At 39.6% G+C, this 18,478-nt stretch overlaps 1 protein-coding gene across 1 annotated transcript; it reads right to left on the reverse strand.

The window, feature by feature from the left end:
* Positions 1-854: 854 nt before the first annotated feature.
* pkp1a (plakophilin 1a) lies at positions 855-17,818 on the reverse strand. Its single transcript, XM_076277345.1, has 14 exons — positions 17,518-17,818; positions 14,460-14,581; positions 12,054-12,415; positions 11,759-11,900; positions 10,039-10,246; positions 9,378-9,546; positions 8,228-8,345; positions 7,794-7,958; positions 7,234-7,407; positions 6,476-6,629; positions 6,133-6,319; positions 4,085-4,169; positions 2,820-2,929; positions 855-2,546 (listed from the first exon to the last, which is right to left on the reverse strand). Exons 1-13 carry the CDS (start codon positions 17,690-17,692, stop codon positions 2,855-2,857), a joined length of 2,136 nt encoding a protein of 711 aa, XP_076133460.1. The 5' UTR covers positions 17,693-17,818; the 3' UTR covers positions 855-2,546; positions 2,820-2,854.
* Between the last annotated feature and the right edge of the window lie 660 nt (positions 17,819-18,478).

An 18,478-nucleotide genomic window follows, 5' to 3' on the forward strand; every position in this document is an offset into this window, starting at 1 on the left:
TGCCCTGTCTATAATTAGATTGATCTACTGACTTCATGTCGTCATTGCTGTTACTGTAAAATCAGCTGTGCCAAACAGCACTGCATCAGAGATTCATCATAGCTGAATACATTGCCCTCTCAGTTTCAGATCATAGCCCTACATACCGGTATGTACATTCTACAAATCCTCAGCAACTGTCATTCATTATGTCATGAGACATTTACATTGTATAACAAATGCTAGAATGTTACCACACCTAGTAAATAACTCTTCAGACATTTTTTAAGGACAAGCTCTGCAAGTCTACTTCCTAAGATACACAAGAGAAATCTGTGGGAAGAATGTTATGTTATATAGAAGACCCTATATGCCACTGTACTGTACTCATAAAGCTAACACATCAGAAATTAGACTCATTACCGTAAAAAGTAAATAATTGAGCACATTCTGTTTGTCCTAGAGGTTGAAGTTATGCCAGTAAAACACAGCTGAAATGGCCTACCTGAGTAAACAGAAACAGCATCTGAGAATGCATTTGAGCCATTCTCCCATTTTGGAAATCACAGAAATCCCTGGAACTAATCACAACTGCTTATCTGGCATGGGTCGACGGGATGTATACAATGACAGACAGAAGAGGATAGTTGGCACTGCTACATGTATTGTTTAATTTTGTAATTGAGCAAACAACTGCATTTAAAACATTTGTTTTCAAGAATGTATTTGCTGTACGTCTGAAAGAGTAATGTACTAACTTAAGTTGAATTTCAATGCTGGTGATGCCCCTTTGAAATTCAAAGTGAACTGAGAGGGTTCAGACCCATTCTCTCTTGTGAACTGGTTTGGTATCAGCCAGGATAGGTGATAAGTGATATAATTGTCAGCTCTTTATTTGGTAGTGTGTCTTATACCACAGAGGTGAACATAGTGAATGAGTAAACACTGCAAACATTCATTATCAAAGAGAACAAATGAATTAAAATCATTTTAACATTTTATCTGTCCATTGCATTAAAACCTTGCTTTATAATCTTATGGGAAGTATAGCGCCTGTTTTACATTTGAACATAGGAGACATACCAAGGTAGTGTAGTGGATAAGGAGCTGGACTAACATGCAGTAGCCTGAAAAGTTGGGGGTTCGATTCCCAGCTTTCACTGGTGGCAGCCGTGGCCTACTGGTTAGCGATTTGGACTTGTAACCGGAGGGTTGCCGGTTCTAACCCCGACCGGTAGGCCACGACTGAAGTGCCCTTGAGTGAAGCACCTAACCTCTCACTGCTCACCGAGCGCCGCTGTTGTTGCAGGCAGCTCACTACGCCGGGATTAGTGTGTGCTACTGTGTGCAGTGTGTTTCACTGATTCACGGTTTGGGATAAATACAGAGACCAAATTTCCCTCACGGGATCAAAAGAGTATATATACTTATACTCATACAATACTGCACAAGGCATTGTTTTACATTCAATCTTTGGCATAAATAGTAACATTTCCAAAAAAAAAAAGATTAGATATGATTTTGCGTGTAATGAATGAATGAATATAATGCAACAATAAGTGCTAATTTATCAACTAATACAGTGAGCAGTGAACACACTGACAAGGTTTGTAATATTTTCTGTGCAAGCGCCACAACCCAGAATAAACTGATACCAGTATGCTGAAAACCATCTATTAATGTTAATATTTATATAAACTCAATAACCATTATGCAGATAAACACATTCATACATACAGGGTTATAAAGTATTTATGTTTCATGATGATTGACAAAATATATAACCACTGTATAACGATCCAAAAATAGTTATGACTGCACTCATAAGACATTGCACTGTTGTAGAATAATCCCTTACAACCTGAAGTATCATAAAGCCAGTCTTTAGACTAATGTCAATTATTATCAGGCTATATGAGTGTGTTATAACCCTTAATGAATGTATTCATAATGGATACTGTGTTCATAGAAAGTGTTACTGTACATATGGATATGCATTTTTTGAAACATGTTTTGATACTTGAATGCTAGGTAACATCAAGATAGATGCTGTGAAGAAACAATACAGTCAATGAACAAGAAATCTTTACATTTAAGGAAAGGGGTGGATTAGTAGTCCTAGAAGATAACAAGAAGTGTACATAACATATAGCTAATAGCATCCCTAGATCTGAACCTGAAGGGCAGCTTTCCCCGACGACTCCTGAGATACATACAAAAAGCATGGCAGACTTATAGACTTGTGTCATCACTGTTCTACGGAATAAAATATATGGTTTATTCTTTTTTACTGTAATTTTTTCTTGTTCACAGACTATCTTTCCATATATCCATGTAGGAGGAAGTGGCAATGCTGACATGAAGGTGTCCATGACAATGGATGGATTATAGCAGATGTAATGGAAAAAAAAAATCCAAAATGAATTGCAGGTCTCTTGCCAGAACAAAAAGAGTTCGTGTTTTAGAGGTGACAGGATCCTCTACATAACATTAGCACAATCAGTCCAAAATAGAGAGGATAGAATCCTCTACGGGTGTGTGCTATTCCGAAGCACACAAGTCTCCACCTGCACAGAGGGGGCCATAAATGAGTATCAAAGTTCAGACAGTCTCTAGTGACTGTTTCTCTTCCTCATAGTAATTAAACACACAGTGTAGTAATTGTACTACCAGCCCAAGTGATACTACATACATTATTCCCCAGGGAAAAACTGACAACATTCACCAGGTTGATAAAACATTGGTTACAGAAAGTACCTACATTTGATCTGGTAATGGTGTCTCTAGTAACCATTAGTACAAGTGTTTTTTTCAATCAGGTTTGAAATAACAACACCTACCATTTATGGTCTAGTGGGATCCTTTGTCCATGTCATCAATCAATAACCTGTATTGACTTGTGGGCAGCCGTTGTGACTTCGTTCACAAATGTGTTCTTGTTCATCCCTTGCTGTTGAACATAAATAAAATAACAGATGATTTTCAGCATGATGTTTTATTTGTCATAGTGCATTTGTGATGGATGGAGTGAAACCTGATGACAATCTTTGGGAATATCGGGATTGGAACTCTAGATTTGCAGTTCATGCTACTACTATGTCTGAAATTTTAGATATGTGTCATATCCGCATTCTGCACCATGATCTTATCTCCATTAGCCAAGTTAATTACCTTACAATGCACAATGCACCATACTGTAGCAGGTAAAGTAAATGCGGGTAATTAAATCCAGGTATATAATGGGAAATTATAATGTGACAAGGTTTGAGAAAGAAAGAAGGCTGCATGGCTCTCTGCATTTTCTTTTCTCTCTCTCTCTTTCTGTTATCACTATCAAAACTCACCTCTCTGGATTCCTCTTTAATTCTGTTTCATTGCTTCCAGGGAGGGTGTGGCAGTACAGAAAATCTGTGTATTATACCTGTGTGGGGTGTGTGTGTGTGTGTGTGTGTGTGTGCGCGTGTAGAGCGAGAGAGAGACAGCATGGAGAAACACGAAGTTGTCATGCATCATGTTTTTGTGTTAGGGTCTGGGTAAGCACATGTATGTGGGCATGCAAGTGTGTCTGTGTCAGCATGTATGTGCATGTGTCTCCTTGTACTGTATTGAATTCCGGTGTGTGGGACTACTTTATGCCTTCACATTGAGGAAAAAGTGAGAGGTGGAGTGTGACTGAGTACGGAGAAGAGAGGGTGCGTCTCTGTCTGTCTGTGTGTGTGTGTCACTCTGTACATAAAGGGCAGATAGTTCTCAGAAAAGAAGAGGAACACTTTACTGACAGACACAGACATGTCTGCACCACAAAAATCCCCGCCCTTCTCTCTTCCATCTTCCCCTGACTGTTTGTTTGTCTATCTGCACTGAACATGGTCCTGAAAAGAATCTGGCAATCTAACAGTCCACAAAACAGCGCAAAACACAAACAATATAGGGGCGGGAGGATTACAGAAGCTACAGACAAGTTTGATGTTAGCATACAAAGTATATTTGTTTAGCACATATTCTGCCTTTTAGTATGTCTACTGTGGTTTAGTAGTGATATGAGTCATCAGAATGGCAGACTGTTAATCATAATGGCTGGACTGAGAGCTGTTGGTGTGCTTACTTTCTTCAGGACGCTCTGGATTTCCTTCTCATCCCACAACGTGTACAGCAGAATGGCTGCAGCCTTGCTAGCCTTTGGGAACTTACTGTTTAGGAGACAAAGGATTAATTAATGCTTAATTTAAATACAAACAGAATGCTAATGTGATATGTATACTGTAATGCAATCAGCATAATCAACATTTCAGTATCAATACACTGATACAGCTTTATTGTACTGTTTCAATTAACATACATGTACTTGGGATAATAAATGTGACTATCAAAATGTTCACATAATCAGTGTAACCAGAGACTGATAGTATCCAGGGTTGTGTCATGTGTTAGAAAGTTTGGATTACTAACAAAATCTTATGCAATAGAAGTAGTTACTAATAAGTTTATATGTACTAGAAGCAAATACTAATCTACATTATGTGTATGCTTTTCTGTATATTCGATTCTATGCATATGCATCTATGCAATAAAGGTCATGCAACCCCTTTTTTCACGAGTTAGGGGTATTCTGCCTGAAGCAGTAATATTAGGAATATCCTGTGAGGGAGCATACTATGAAAATGCTGAACAAAATGCTGAAGGATAAATATGTATTGTATTGACCTATTATCTTTCTTCCTTGAAGTAGCCACATGGCTTGGCGTGAGAATCACATGCTATGTCTGAGAAGTATCCATGTATTGTTGTATTTCTGCATGTATGAGGAGTTTTAGAAAAGACCATTGTATGTTCAAGTAAGGACGACCCATGTGATTTGTATTACAACAATGTAACTAACATGTATAAGAAGGGCCTTCCCCTAGAGAACTTTCCTACTGGAACGTGCTGTTGCCAGTAATTTAGATTAGGAATTTGCCCCGTGAATAAACCTGCAGTATTTTCTCTCGCCTGAGTGTGCCTGGAGTTTTTGACCGATTACGTATTTAAAATACAAAATATATATAAGGAGAATTTAAGTATTTGAATACAGTTACTATTTAAGTGGGTTTTTTTCAGAATACAGTTACATTGATAAATTTAAGGGATTGCATTTTAAATCATTATAACATGTACTGTACGCCATGCCTTTTCAAACTCAAATTCAATTTTTTTTTTTTTATCTCTCAGGTGGATTATATTTGAACCAAAGTCCAAACAAAACACACCAGAGAGGTAGCTCACCCCTCCACACTCCACACAGTGTTTTTATTATCTAGGGGACAGGCTGCCCCCATTATGTTTGTTTCCTCTTCATGGAAGAAGACCAGGTGTTTATTTACAGTGTACTCAGTAGATAGCTAGCGGATCGAGAGGATTTTTCCAGACGCTGGAATTATTCAAACCCAAAAGCAAACAAATGGCTTTCTCAAATATCCAGACTTTCATGCACTTGTAAAGATTTTATGGAACTTTGGCCCCAGCCGTGGCGCGGCTGGCTGGGGCACCTGCACCGTACGCCGACGACCCGGGTTTGATTCCCGCCCCGTGGTCCTTTCCGGATCCCACCCCGACTCTCTCTCCCACTCGCTTCCTGTCATTCTCTACTGTCCTGTAAATTAAAGGCCAAAAAAATATACTTTAAAAAAGAAAAAAAGATTTTATGGAACTTTGTTAAATTCTTCCAGTAATCAAGTCTATGATGGAGCGTTAGACTAGTCTGGTTTCACCAATACTCATTCACCTTGTGAATAGGGTCTGGCCCTATTCACCACTGAAGAGTGTTTCCAGTCCTAGCATCTTAATGGGAGTAGATTTCGAGAACAACCTTTACCGAATTCTCCATTTCCCATAGTCGGCAATTATCCATACCATGAGTGTGTTTAACTAATTCACGGATTGGGATAAATGCAGAGACCAAATTTCCCTCACGGGATCAAAAGAGTATATATACTTATATACTTATACTGCCCTATTATCAACACCTTCTATTTGTGAGTGTCTGTCTGGGAGGCCACATTTCACAAACATAACATGTAAAAAACAACAACAACAAACATCAGCATGGAGAGATGGAGATCAGCTTGGGCACTACACAGATGAAAAGACTCTTCAGGTTCAGTTCAGTGGTCTTACCTGTTCTCACTCAGCTCACTGAGAGATTCCACCAGGGTACTGGTCACCACCTTCTTGCCCACATCAGGCTCGGACATCAGAAGTGTGCGCACGGTGTTGCACGCAGTGGCCACTGTGTCGTCACAGTTGCCCATTTCTTTAGGGCCAGCTGACAGGAGCACGGCGAGCTGGGGAAGGATATGCCGCACTGAATACACATACACACACGCACACGCACACACACACACACGTACAGCCACACACCAAGACAAACATGTTGAGATTTATATAACTATACTCACACATAGCAACTAACATGCATGTATTGATAGACAGTTGACTGATTTGAATTAGCTGCCTTTACCCATACTGCTCTGTAGCGATGTGGTTCTGCTGAGGTTGCCAGTCAGGGACATGGCGGTCTTCTGCAGGCTGAGGTTAGGGGACTGGAGGGAAGGGGAGACCATCGGCAAGCCGCTCAGCTTCTGTACAATGGTTTGACTTATGAGGCTGGACACCTGAACAAATCCATAACTACTGTTGTTATTCAAACTTCAACATATTCATAACAGTTTGAATACATTTAAAAAGTCAAAGCACAGTGATTGAAGCATTCATCAATTTAATTCACACCAGATCACCATTTTTTTTTAGATACACAATTTTTCAGGCGTCCATCTGGATTCCATTGGGAATCAAAGCAACAATTTGAACCAGCAGCATTTTACGTGAATATTGTGCCCGTTAAAAGGAGACGAGAGCACATTTTTGCACAGTTGTATTTTTAGGGCATACGTGAAAGTCACGTCAGACACGTAGGCTGTGTAAACTGACTCATGCCTGCTTCTCACTTGGAGTGTAACTTCATGGGAACAAAAACTAACTACAAGGTTCACTGGCCATTTTCAGGTTTTAGAATTGGTTCAAAAATAACACAATATTCTAGTTAGCAACACCTGGGAGTATTAGTTCACAAATCAAGGACAAGCTCTTTCTGGTAGCCTCCAGGTCACATTTAACCTATTGTCACAAGCACAGGGTGTGACCAGCAAAGTCTGAATAGAAACAAGCAGGGCGATGATTTATAACACTTGGATTTATTTCCTCTCCAGTAAGCCTTACAGGGCTATTGTTGGCGGTGAGGTTTTGCAGTGCACCACAGGCAGCCTCCAGTGTAGCCTCTTTCTGACTGGAGCCCAACAGGGACAGATACGTCTGGATGGTCTTGGAGTGGTGGAGCAAACTCAGACCTTTTGGGTCACTCTCCTCCTCCATCCATGGAAAGTTAAAGGTGTTCTGTCAAGATGGATCAGTACAGTTAGAATACACTTCTGCAGGTTTGGCACAGAGTGTAAATGGGGCTAATATGACTGACAAATACATATAACTAAACAAATATAATAATATACTGTAACTAACAAATAAAACTGATCAAGAGTATTCACCATTTATGTGAAGAATATGACCTCTGTTGCCTTTATCATGAAATGATATTAGTGTCTAATGCAGATATTCTCTAAATTTTGACAGTATACAATAAAGGCTGACAGCTGAGATTGAGACAAATGAGATAATTTATTCTTTCATAATCCACAAATAGCCAGTACCGGTACTTCAAATTTATTTGTAGAATAATGCCTACAGGCAGACAAATGGGCAATAAAGATCTAACTGTATGTTACCTGTATCTTTTTGCTTTTAGGACTGAAGCAACCCATAGTTGTTGACTTTTTGTTGGCATCGGCTCTCGTTTCAGAGAATCCGTTGTACTTAGTGAACTGTTCTGGAGCCTCTGTCTCTAGCTGGTATGTCAAATTGTGCAGAATGCACACGCAATTCTCCACCGACTGTAAGGACAAAACATTATGACAATGAGCACCAGTCAGCAAGCAATATAACTTACAACAACTTAATTTCAAAAACAAAATGTTTGTATCTCAAAAACAGATCTAATGAACACAGCGTTGCTCAATGCCTTGTAATATGGTGGTGGAAAATTATTACAACAGTACGTGTTTACAGGTGTACACTTTTGATTTTACGAGAAACGGTGATATGATGCTAGTTCAATAATTTTCAAGTTTTTATTACATAGCAGTTTATGCCAGCGAATTACCATTTCATCTGCATTTTCTATAGTCACACAGGACTGCACGTATGTGACGAGGGCGTCGATAAGTCCGTTGCAGTCCCGCATTGCCTGCCTCTCCCTCTTACTGGCACAGCTCAAGTTGCTGTTGAGAAGATTAAACCCCGGCTTAGTCACCACACATGATTGTTATCATGGATATTGCAGATATAGCAACATTCCGTGTCATTACTTTTTCTCTGAAGCTGACTCTCTGTGGGCGTGCTCACACTTGGTTTTTGGATGATGTTCTGACAGGTGGACAGCCGAAACCATTATACAGGTGTACAGCCACTTGCTGATCACTTGGGTTAAGATTTCCTCACTGCCTTCATGACATTAGGACTCTCATTGTTGGGGATGCATCAGGACACATAAGAGTTTATTTTACAAGATGTAGGAGACCAAATGCATCCCAAAGCACCTCAATAGGTGTTTTTAGGGACTGGATCACAATGCATCTGGGGGGGGGTTCCTTTATACTTGTATTTAGCGTCCATTTGAGATCAGATCACCAAACATGCATTGTAGAACCAAGTGTAAACATGCCCTGCTCTGTTAAATTTTGATACTGTTCTCCTCATTGTTTGCTGCCTGGGGGGCAGGGAGGGAATGTTCAACACTTAGTCATTGAGGCAGTAAAATCACACTTTTTTTCTTAGAAAACCTCCAGTGACATTTCACTGTGGTTTCTACAGAATAAACAATATAGCCTAAATCAATGTATGTCTATGGTATAAGTTCAGAGTAGGAATAGTGAATAACCATAAATCGGAGTGAGGAAGAAGTTGCTTTCTATGCACAAGGATCATTCCCTGTTTTAGGTGTTACTTTCTGAACTAATTTCTGAAAATGAATGATGAAGAAAGTTATGAACCTCCACCGCTTTGGTAAGCACTTTTCTATCACTTCATTATGGCAGACATGTCAGAAATGTCTTGCATCCTGTGGCATCTTATAATGACTGATTTTGATACTTATTTCTTTAATGTAAAACATTCTCCCTCCAGGGCTTTTGTATACACCACATAGACAGTATCCAAGGCAGTGTGACAGATTCTCGAGTATCAGTGCAGTATAGCCTTTTATCAGTACCACATGATTCAGACTCAGCGAAAGGTGTGTTCGCCGCCCTTACCGCATGCAACCGGTGGTACTGTGGAACACCTCTGGGTCGCCATAGTTACTGGCGCTGGTTTCTGACCAGCACGTGTAGGGCACCACAATGGTCTCTGTCAGAACCGGGAGTGCTGATTTGATGAGAGTGGGCTTCAGCGCGTCTGCTGATGACAGGTTCCACAGAAGGCCTGGGCAACCGAGAGAGCATATATATTAACCTAACCAATCTGGCTGATTATATCATTCCTATTTAAAGAGCCTGAAGCTGCAATCATTTTAGGGGAGGCCATTTCTAGAGATCATGTATAGCTCACCACCATCATTATTATCGACACATTTAGTATCTAGCTTTTAGCATTAATATCATAAATGAATAATGAATCATTTTCCATTTATAATAAACTATGAACTTTGTGGTGTATCTGTTCTCTGTTTTGCAGTAACTAACCACTAACCACAGGGACTCACGTGTATGGGGCCCTCTCCTATTCTAGTTAGATTATTTAGATTTCCTCTAAAAGTACATACTGGGCCCTTAAAAATGTACATTAATTGTTTTTGGTTTAAAAAGATTTTGGTTTACATTTTGATATGACGGTCTTTGGATTTACAAGTCACAATTTTTTTTTTTCCGCATGGCCACAGACTTAAACCAGTAAATGACTGAAAACGCTCCACACCTGTTAGCTGTTTCTGAGTGAAGGCAGAGTTTGTCTCCTTGAGTAGGGTCAGAGCCTCTTCAATGCCTTCGCAGCGGACCACTTCCAGCTTGTTGTTGCTGTTCTTGAACACCAGGTTCCTCAGTGCAGCGGCCACAGTCTGCTGCACCTGAGAGTTGGAGTGCCGCAGCAGAGCCACCAGAGGAGGTATCCCTCCAAGCTGCAGGACCTGATATAATATATACATACACACACACAGAGGCATGCAAGCAAAACATTTGCTTAACAGCAATCACGTTAGATCAGTTAGGTCATATCTATCAAAAGTTGATCACTATTTCCCAAAGCCCATGATTATTAAGGGGTGGTGGTAGTGTAGTGGCTAAAGAGCTGGGCTAGCATGCAGTAGCCCGAAGAAGTTGTGGTGGGTTCCATTCCCGACTTTCACTGTTGTGCCCTTGAGCAAGGCACTTAACCCCAGTTGCTCTTGGGGCAATGGTCCTGCAGTGTACTGTAATTGACAATTGGATAAAAGCGCTTGCTAAATGAATAAATGTAAATTATGTCCTCAAATGTCTTTTTTGTCCACACACCAAAGATATTTAGTGTTGCCCATAGAGTAGTATGTTGAAAAAAGCTGAACAATTTCAAGTTTATGTAGCTGAATATGCTGAAAATATTCATGTTGAAATATTATGTATGAAATGAATAATGAAATTGAAATGACTAATTAATTGAATAATTATTGCAGCCCTAGTTTCATCGCCTACTAAAATTGGCACTTTCATAATAACATTTTAAATTAATATCCTTTGATATATTATCACTAATAACATATTTCAGGTTTCTCAATAGCAAGCTGCATTGGTAATCGACTAATTCAAAGCAGTTTACAACAAGCATTCTGAACAGTGTGTGCAGGTGGCTGTAACTTATCACATGCTATAGCGAGCAACTCGTAGCATTTTCATTACTCCCCTCTGGTAAACGCTACCGGAGCATTACCTCACACACAACACGTCTTAAGGACAGCTTCTTTCCCCAGGCTATCAGAATATTAAATGGACAGTGACTTGAAATCATGAACACTCTTAATATAATTGCTTGTGTCATCAATATGGTACCTTATGTATCACAGAAATGTTATATATGTTTTTATAATGTCTCAGTGCATCTCTTTTTTTTAATCATCAGGTCTGCAGGTCATTAGGGGCCTGCAGGTCAGTGTAGGTCTATGGTCTTACATGTATGCATGGTGTCTTTTACATGTATGCAGTCTTTATGTATGTATGTGGTCCATATGTCTGTGGTCTATATGTATGCACAGAAGCTCTATGTAGGCTTTCTAATGGGTGCATGTCGACTGGTGTGCTTGTGTATCTGTGTGTGTTTGGGTGTCTGTGCATGCTTAGGAGCACTTATGTCTCGTTCTTTGTATGGTGCCTTCCCCCCACCCCCTATACTATTTATTGCCTATATGGCACTATTGTGCTTCTTAGACCTCCCTCTTTACCTCCTGCAATTTGTGGCACAAGCATTTCACTGTATTGCAAAGTATATGTGACAATTAAACGTTGAACTTGAAAGAGAAAAGAAGCTGATTGCACACATGAATCTTGTGCGGCCAGTGTACCAGGCAATTTACTATCAGTAACAAACACTATATAACATGAGCAAACAAGAGTAAGCAAACAGAAACGCCCATGCAACCCCAGAGCGTCTAATGTCTGGCCAGCCATACCTCGTGCTTGGACTTGTCATCCGTAAAGGTGCTATGCTGGATGAAGGATGCTCCCCATATCTGATAATTCCCCTCTTCTTTTGAGAGATACTCCACCGCCTCTTTCATTGTAATGTCAGGCACAGTGATGAGAGGGTCCACCCTGCCCAGAAGACCACAAAAGGAAACTCTTTCAAAATGGGATTAGACGTGTGAGCCAGTTGAGAACATGGTGTGACTAAATAACGACAACAGTGTCTTGTCACTGTCCTTGTGAAATGGCATGAAAGCTTGACGGCACGTTATCAGCACTCACTCAGTTTTAGTTTTGGCCATGACTGATATCTTGGTCTCCACCTTGCCTGGGCTCGATGGCGTCTGCACAGCAGAGTGGCGCTGTACGGTGCTGGTGGTGATCACCTTGTTGGTGGTCGTCTCGTTGACCATGGAGTGAACACTGGCAATGGGCCGTGCCTGCCTAGTGGAGTACTGCCCGGTGGCCCGCTTCATGAGGTTGGTGGGGGCCAGTGTCGGGTCACTGACGCTGGGCATGATACCATTGCTTGCACTCTGCAGGGGAGATTGGGGCCAGTTGGAGGACTGGATGTGTTGCTCCCATTGGCTGGAGCTGGAGTTCCTGGACTTTGCAGAGAAGGTGCGGCTCTTCTGCTGGATGGCCTTAAGGAGTCAGCAGGGGTGAGATATCTTGCTATTAACTAAGCTGTTGTTGTTATATACTCACTGAAAAACTAGAATGAGACTGAACAGACTGAAACACTCCTTAACCACTTTTGAGATATCAAAGTAACACTGGAGTAACGCTGTGAGAACTCACTGACTGAATACAATTCTCAGTAAGGATCAGTAAGCCCTTTTTTAACATACCGTAACACAAGTATAACAAACTGAATGACTCTCTAGCTCTGTTATACAATTATGAATTACAAAAGCAACAACTGAGGGATATCCTGTGGATAGAAACAAGTTGAAACAAAAAATATATTAAGAGTTTGGTATATCCACAATGTTTTTTCATAAATCATTCTTTTTACATTTTGTTTTCCAAGTAATTTCATTATAACTGTAATACTTGGGTATTGGTATTTGATTTATCTTTACTCAATCAAAACAACACAACCTAGACACCTCAAACATTACCACATCTTTGATTTCTAAAACAATTGGCTATGTTTTCTGCCAAAGCTCCAGGCACTGTCCAATCATCCCAACTTATAATTATTATCGCACCTGTTCCACATCAATCATAATCAAATAAATGAAATTAAAACTGTGAAACTGCACAATGCAGTCTTGATGAGACTGCGACAATCTATCAAATGGTATCAATCTATCACCACACATACCATTAGTCATTAATTCCAACTTTCTCTCATGCACTGGGGTGAAATTCAAGACACAAATTAATGCTAGATTGTATGAAAGGATTCTGAACCACATAAGCGTCTCTGAACCACAAGATGCAAACCTGCCAGCCAATATGGCTAAACATTCAAGCACCAAAAGCTGTTATGATAGCATCTTGATTTATTACTGTAATATATTCATGATATATGACTGTGTGTGTCTATCAAAGAATGTAGACAAGTTTGCCATGGTTGTCATGGTTGCCTTCAGACACAATAGACAACTAAAGGTCAAGGCAAAAATGCACCAATTCTATTAAATACCAATTCTACTTAGTTCTATTAATTCTATTAAATATAAAATATCCAAAACAACTCAAAAGAGAACTACAGAACTAGTGAGCTAGCCTGGATGTTAATGAAGTATTGACACTCTTAACACATTTGAGTTAAACCTCCCTTACCAATCCAGAGAAAGAAAAAGAAAAGAAGCTTTCTAAAATTAAAAAAAAAACACTGTATACCTCATAATAACAGTCAGTTCAGAAAGACACATGAGTGTCACAAACAATTACAGTTTTGAAGCTCTGTCAGGTTTACAATCAGGTATTACAGTAACAAAATGCACAGGATAAATGAAAGCATTTCATTTGAATCCTGTAAGAGAAAATAATTATTATGACAGGAAGCTGCAAGCGCCTTAACACTTCTTGAGTTTAGTTTTGAGTTATTCAATTAAAAAGAAAACCTTTTCCTCTACTACTTATAATTGTGATACTTATAATGTCAGGTATCAGATTTGCCACACTTTTGTCCAAAACAACTTCAAAAACATATAAATATAATATTAAAGGTTGTATCAGCGATTTCAAGCTCAAAAAAGGCCCAAACATAAATGATCACATTCATCTAATCTTTCCTAATGATCCGCTAGCTGTCTGCCCCTTAAGCAGGCCGTCAAAAAAATGTGTCACTGTAGGCAGCCTAGGCTCCGAGATATGCACACAAAATCAATTGCTACCAACAAGGGTTGGCAACCCTCTCAAAGGCAAAATAAAGTGTTTCAACCAATAACTGACGAGATGCGCGCTTAGGAGGGTTTTACTGTAATTGCACGGGAGGGAGGGGGGGGGAGGGAGTAGCGAGCTAGCTCTCTGGTTTTTTTGAACATCAACAGAAGTGATGTATCCCCGCTATCGCTGATACAACCTTTAACAACAAACAAACGGAAAAAAGACAGTCTGTGCAGATGACCACATCTGTGCTTATGTCTGCCTTGCAGTGAAACACGTTATACTGCCCTTGCCACACCACACAGCTGGGGTCAACCTATTCAAAGAGGCACTGTCTGTCATTACCGTTCTATTGCGGCTGCCCACAGTAACTGATTTGCTCCTTCCAAAGACACTGCCATTTATGGTTCCTGAAGGTGAGAACCTGAAGGATATAGGCTCTGATTCTGATATGTGTGTCACTGGACCTGGATGAGGAAATGGAGCAAAAACGGAGGGTGTGAGAAAGAGAGGCTTAGACTGGCAGAGAAAGCTCTTGTGCATATATCAAAGCAATATTACTACCACACTATTCCATAATTGTTTGTATCTTTTTAAGAATGATGAATATGAGGTATTATGAAGAAATGCAATGAATTTGATGATGTAGACCTATTACAGTTCAAATAAATCTAAAATAGCCTTAGTAATTCCATTTTTTTCCAATTGAATATCATTTACATATACAGTAGAGCGCCAAAACATTGCATATGTCTCATGGCGCTTTACACAGTGTTAAACAATCAGAGAAGGCCCATGAGTAACTGGGGCGAAGAAAAACTCTAGAATTGGAGATACATGTAGGAAGAAACCTCGAGCAGATCCACAACTCAAGGGCCTAAGCCATCTGCCTAGGGTCAGTACAGAACAGTAAGGTTTGTTCACATGATAAATGAATAAGTTAGTTAGGTGTAGAAAAAAGAACATGGTGTTTAAAGGCACCTGAGCTGTATGTTACAAAGAGGTGGGATGGTTACATATCCAGTATGATAATGCATGAATCTTATTTAGTTCTAATTCTAGGGAGAATATTTAAACGTACAGCAGTGGATGTGAATAAAGATGTGGATCATTTTGGGAAGTACATAGTCTTTCCTGGTTTTCCAGGAAGATACCCAATGACAAACTAGATCTACCGCTGAGCGGCACAAAATATGACCGCTGCCCAGTCCTACACATTCTCTCCGCAAAAATAAATCACGCTTGTCAATTTGTTTCCATCTCCTACTCCATCCCCTACTTTTGTGTATTTGAATGAGTGTGTGCATAGTGTGTGTTTTGTGTTGTGCTTAGTGTTTATTTGTGCTTCTATGTGTGTGTGTGGGATAGCTTGTGAGTGTGTGAGTGGGGGATAATGGGGTGTGTGTATGTGTATGTGTGCGTGTGCCTGTATGTGTGTGTGCGTGTGGGTGTGTTTGTGTGTGTCTGTGTGTGTGTGTGTGTGTGTAACTGATATGGCCCCCAATTAACTAAATTACACAAAACTTGGCAAAGTGTGGCAAAGTGTCAGCCAAAGATAGCTGCGATTACAACGCCTAGTTTTTGCTTTTTCATTTTTAAGTGGGCGGCGCTGTACCTCAAACAAGTGGATATGGGATGGGTCGACATGGCCCCTTGAGACCAACATGCGAAAAAGGCCTTACAGTTCTCGAGATATTCACAGAAAAATTGTGTCCGGGCTACCCTCCTTCGGATCAAAACGAAAAACAATGGTTCCGTGTCATCCTTGTGGGGCTTTATGCGGAAGTTTCGTGCAGCCCGGTCTTTCAGTGTCCCGGGAATCATTGACAGAAATTCACTGAAGGAAAAAAATTAATTAAAAAATCCGGAAGAAAAAAACTCTAACTAAACCTTCGCTAGCGCTGCGGTCATAATAATATAATAGGCATTCCAAAATAATATTCACTATCATCTAAAATTGCTGAAAATTTTTTTGAAAATTGCATATCAGCATAATTATCCAAGTGTGACTATCATGTCACTTATAAACATACAAGTAACAAACATGGCCAACAAAAACCTATCTACCTGCATCTCATAGAACAAATAAGATTGTGGTTGGAGAAGGGAGGAGTTGTTGGCACTGTAGATTTGGCAAATACAGTAAATCATGATGTCTTGATCTCTAAACTATCAAATTTTAACTTCTCATCAAAAACACCGACATGGATGTCATCATACTTATCAAATAGGATGCAGTGTGAAATACGATGCCCTCCAGTTACATGACGTACACAAGGGGTGTACCCCAAGGATCTTTGCTAGGCCCTTATTGTTCATGACCTTCCACAGCACTATCATGGAGTAGAGGTACAACTGTATGCAGCTTACATGGTCTTATACACACAGGCAAAAACAGCTCAGCTAGCAACTGGAAATTACCTAAATCTATGGAAGGTGTGACTGAATGGCTTGATCAATCCTGTTTTAGCTCAAATATTAGCAAGACAAAAGCGATGTTTGCACAAACAAAGACGCAGACACCACATGCACATATTCTCATTAAGGGTGAATTCATTGAGCACTGAATTTAAATATCTTGGTGTCATATTAAATTCAAATTGTAATAATAATAATAATAATAATAATAATAATAATAAATAAGAACATAACTACAACAATCAAATAAAATGTGTTATTTAAAACAGATCAGATCCTCTCTCTCCATAGAAGCTGCCAAGATATTTATGAATGCTTTGACTTTTCAACATTTCTAAATGAAATACCTGTTCAGGTATTTCGTCATACGAAACAACCATTAAGTCTGTAGAATCTCTGTACAATTAGGCAATGAATGCACTATCACTGAAAAACAATTAGGCCTATTGTCTGTCACCCACATTTTCTAGTAGCTGTGTGTGTGTGTGTGTGTGTGTGTGTGTGTGTGTGTGTGTGTGTTATAATGTGCATCATACTGATGGAGGATTTGTGATCTGTCTTTGTTGTTAGTTAAATGTTGTCTAATAATAGTGCCCTCCCTGCCTGCCTGGGGACTGCTGATGTAAATTAGCTAAAAAGGCTAACTCCGGTAGGCCTACAATGAATCAAATGGCAACATTTATGTTAAAAATACATGTCTAAGGCACACACTTCCAAAATTGAAAAACGCGTTTGGTGTTAGGGACAGGGCATAACTACAAAGATGTTGGCCCTTCATATTACGAAATTGGAAGGCATAACAAGCTGCACACTGAAGCACTGGAGTGAAGTGGTTTTCGCCACGCTAAAGTAGGCTAAGGGAAACTTACTTCGCAACATGCACCTCACCGACACAGCAGTCAGTCTTTATATTGTGTGGGCTATTCTCCATTATTGGAGAAACAAATAATATTGAGGCCTGTACAATATTTCTGAATGAACTTACTCGTGGGTGAGAGTGATCCATTTTTAAGTTGTTTCGACTTGCTCCTCTTTATAGTGTGAACTTGATCCAGTACACGTTGCTGTCCTGTGCGTAAATTGTTATCTGATGGCAGGGCGAGAGATGTATCTTCGCTATTTCCCATAGACATCGCCGAACGCAACGGCTCAATCGTCATTTTTTCAGCGAAATGATCCTGGTCGCTACCGAATGAACGCCCTATATTCTACAAACTGTCAACTGACTTTTCTTGAGGAGATAGAGACTACGCCACGCAGCAACAAATGCCTGTACCTATGTGTGCACCACACCTCTACCACGCCCAAACTGAGGTTAGGTAGGTGTGGCCCCTTCTGAGATTATACAGTAGGAACTTCACTATGATTTATTATATCGTTATCATGCTATAGCTAATAATAATAATAATAATAATAATAATATACATACACACACACACACACACACACACACACACACATATATATATATATATATATATATGGGTGGTTGACGTTTTAGGCCGAAAAAAAGTTTTTGAAAAAAAAATCAGATATTAGGCATGGAAATATGTATGGTCTTTTAGATTTTTTGTTGAAATTCATATTTATTCACTAATTAGTTGTGGTAGTGACTAAAATTGTCATATGTGACATGAAAGTTATTGTTTGTAAAATTATAATGGGGTATTTTGTTTTCTTCATCAATACACAGAGTAAGGCCTATGTCCTCAATCTTTCAATAAACGTCATATTCATTTTGACATACCTTGATATAAAAGAAAGAAAATGCTTGTGACTTTTGCTGACCCTATTTTCTATCTGTTCCATTGAGATTTGTATGATTTAGACCCCAAAAGCCTTTTTATTTTCATAATTTCTTGATGTCACACCAAATGATATGGTGTCACGCCATATGATAAATAACACCACAAAACAATCTGTTAATACAAAAATGTGTATTATAT

This window comes from Alosa pseudoharengus, unplaced genomic scaffold, assembly GCF_046254945.1.
Source record: "Alosa pseudoharengus isolate Yale_2024_CS ecotype anadromous, Long Island Sound unplaced genomic scaffold, YU_APseudo_1.1 YU_APseudo_1.1_scf_9, whole genome shotgun sequence".
Taxonomy (NCBI): domain Eukaryota; kingdom Metazoa; phylum Chordata; class Actinopteri; order Clupeiformes; family Clupeidae; genus Alosa; species Alosa pseudoharengus.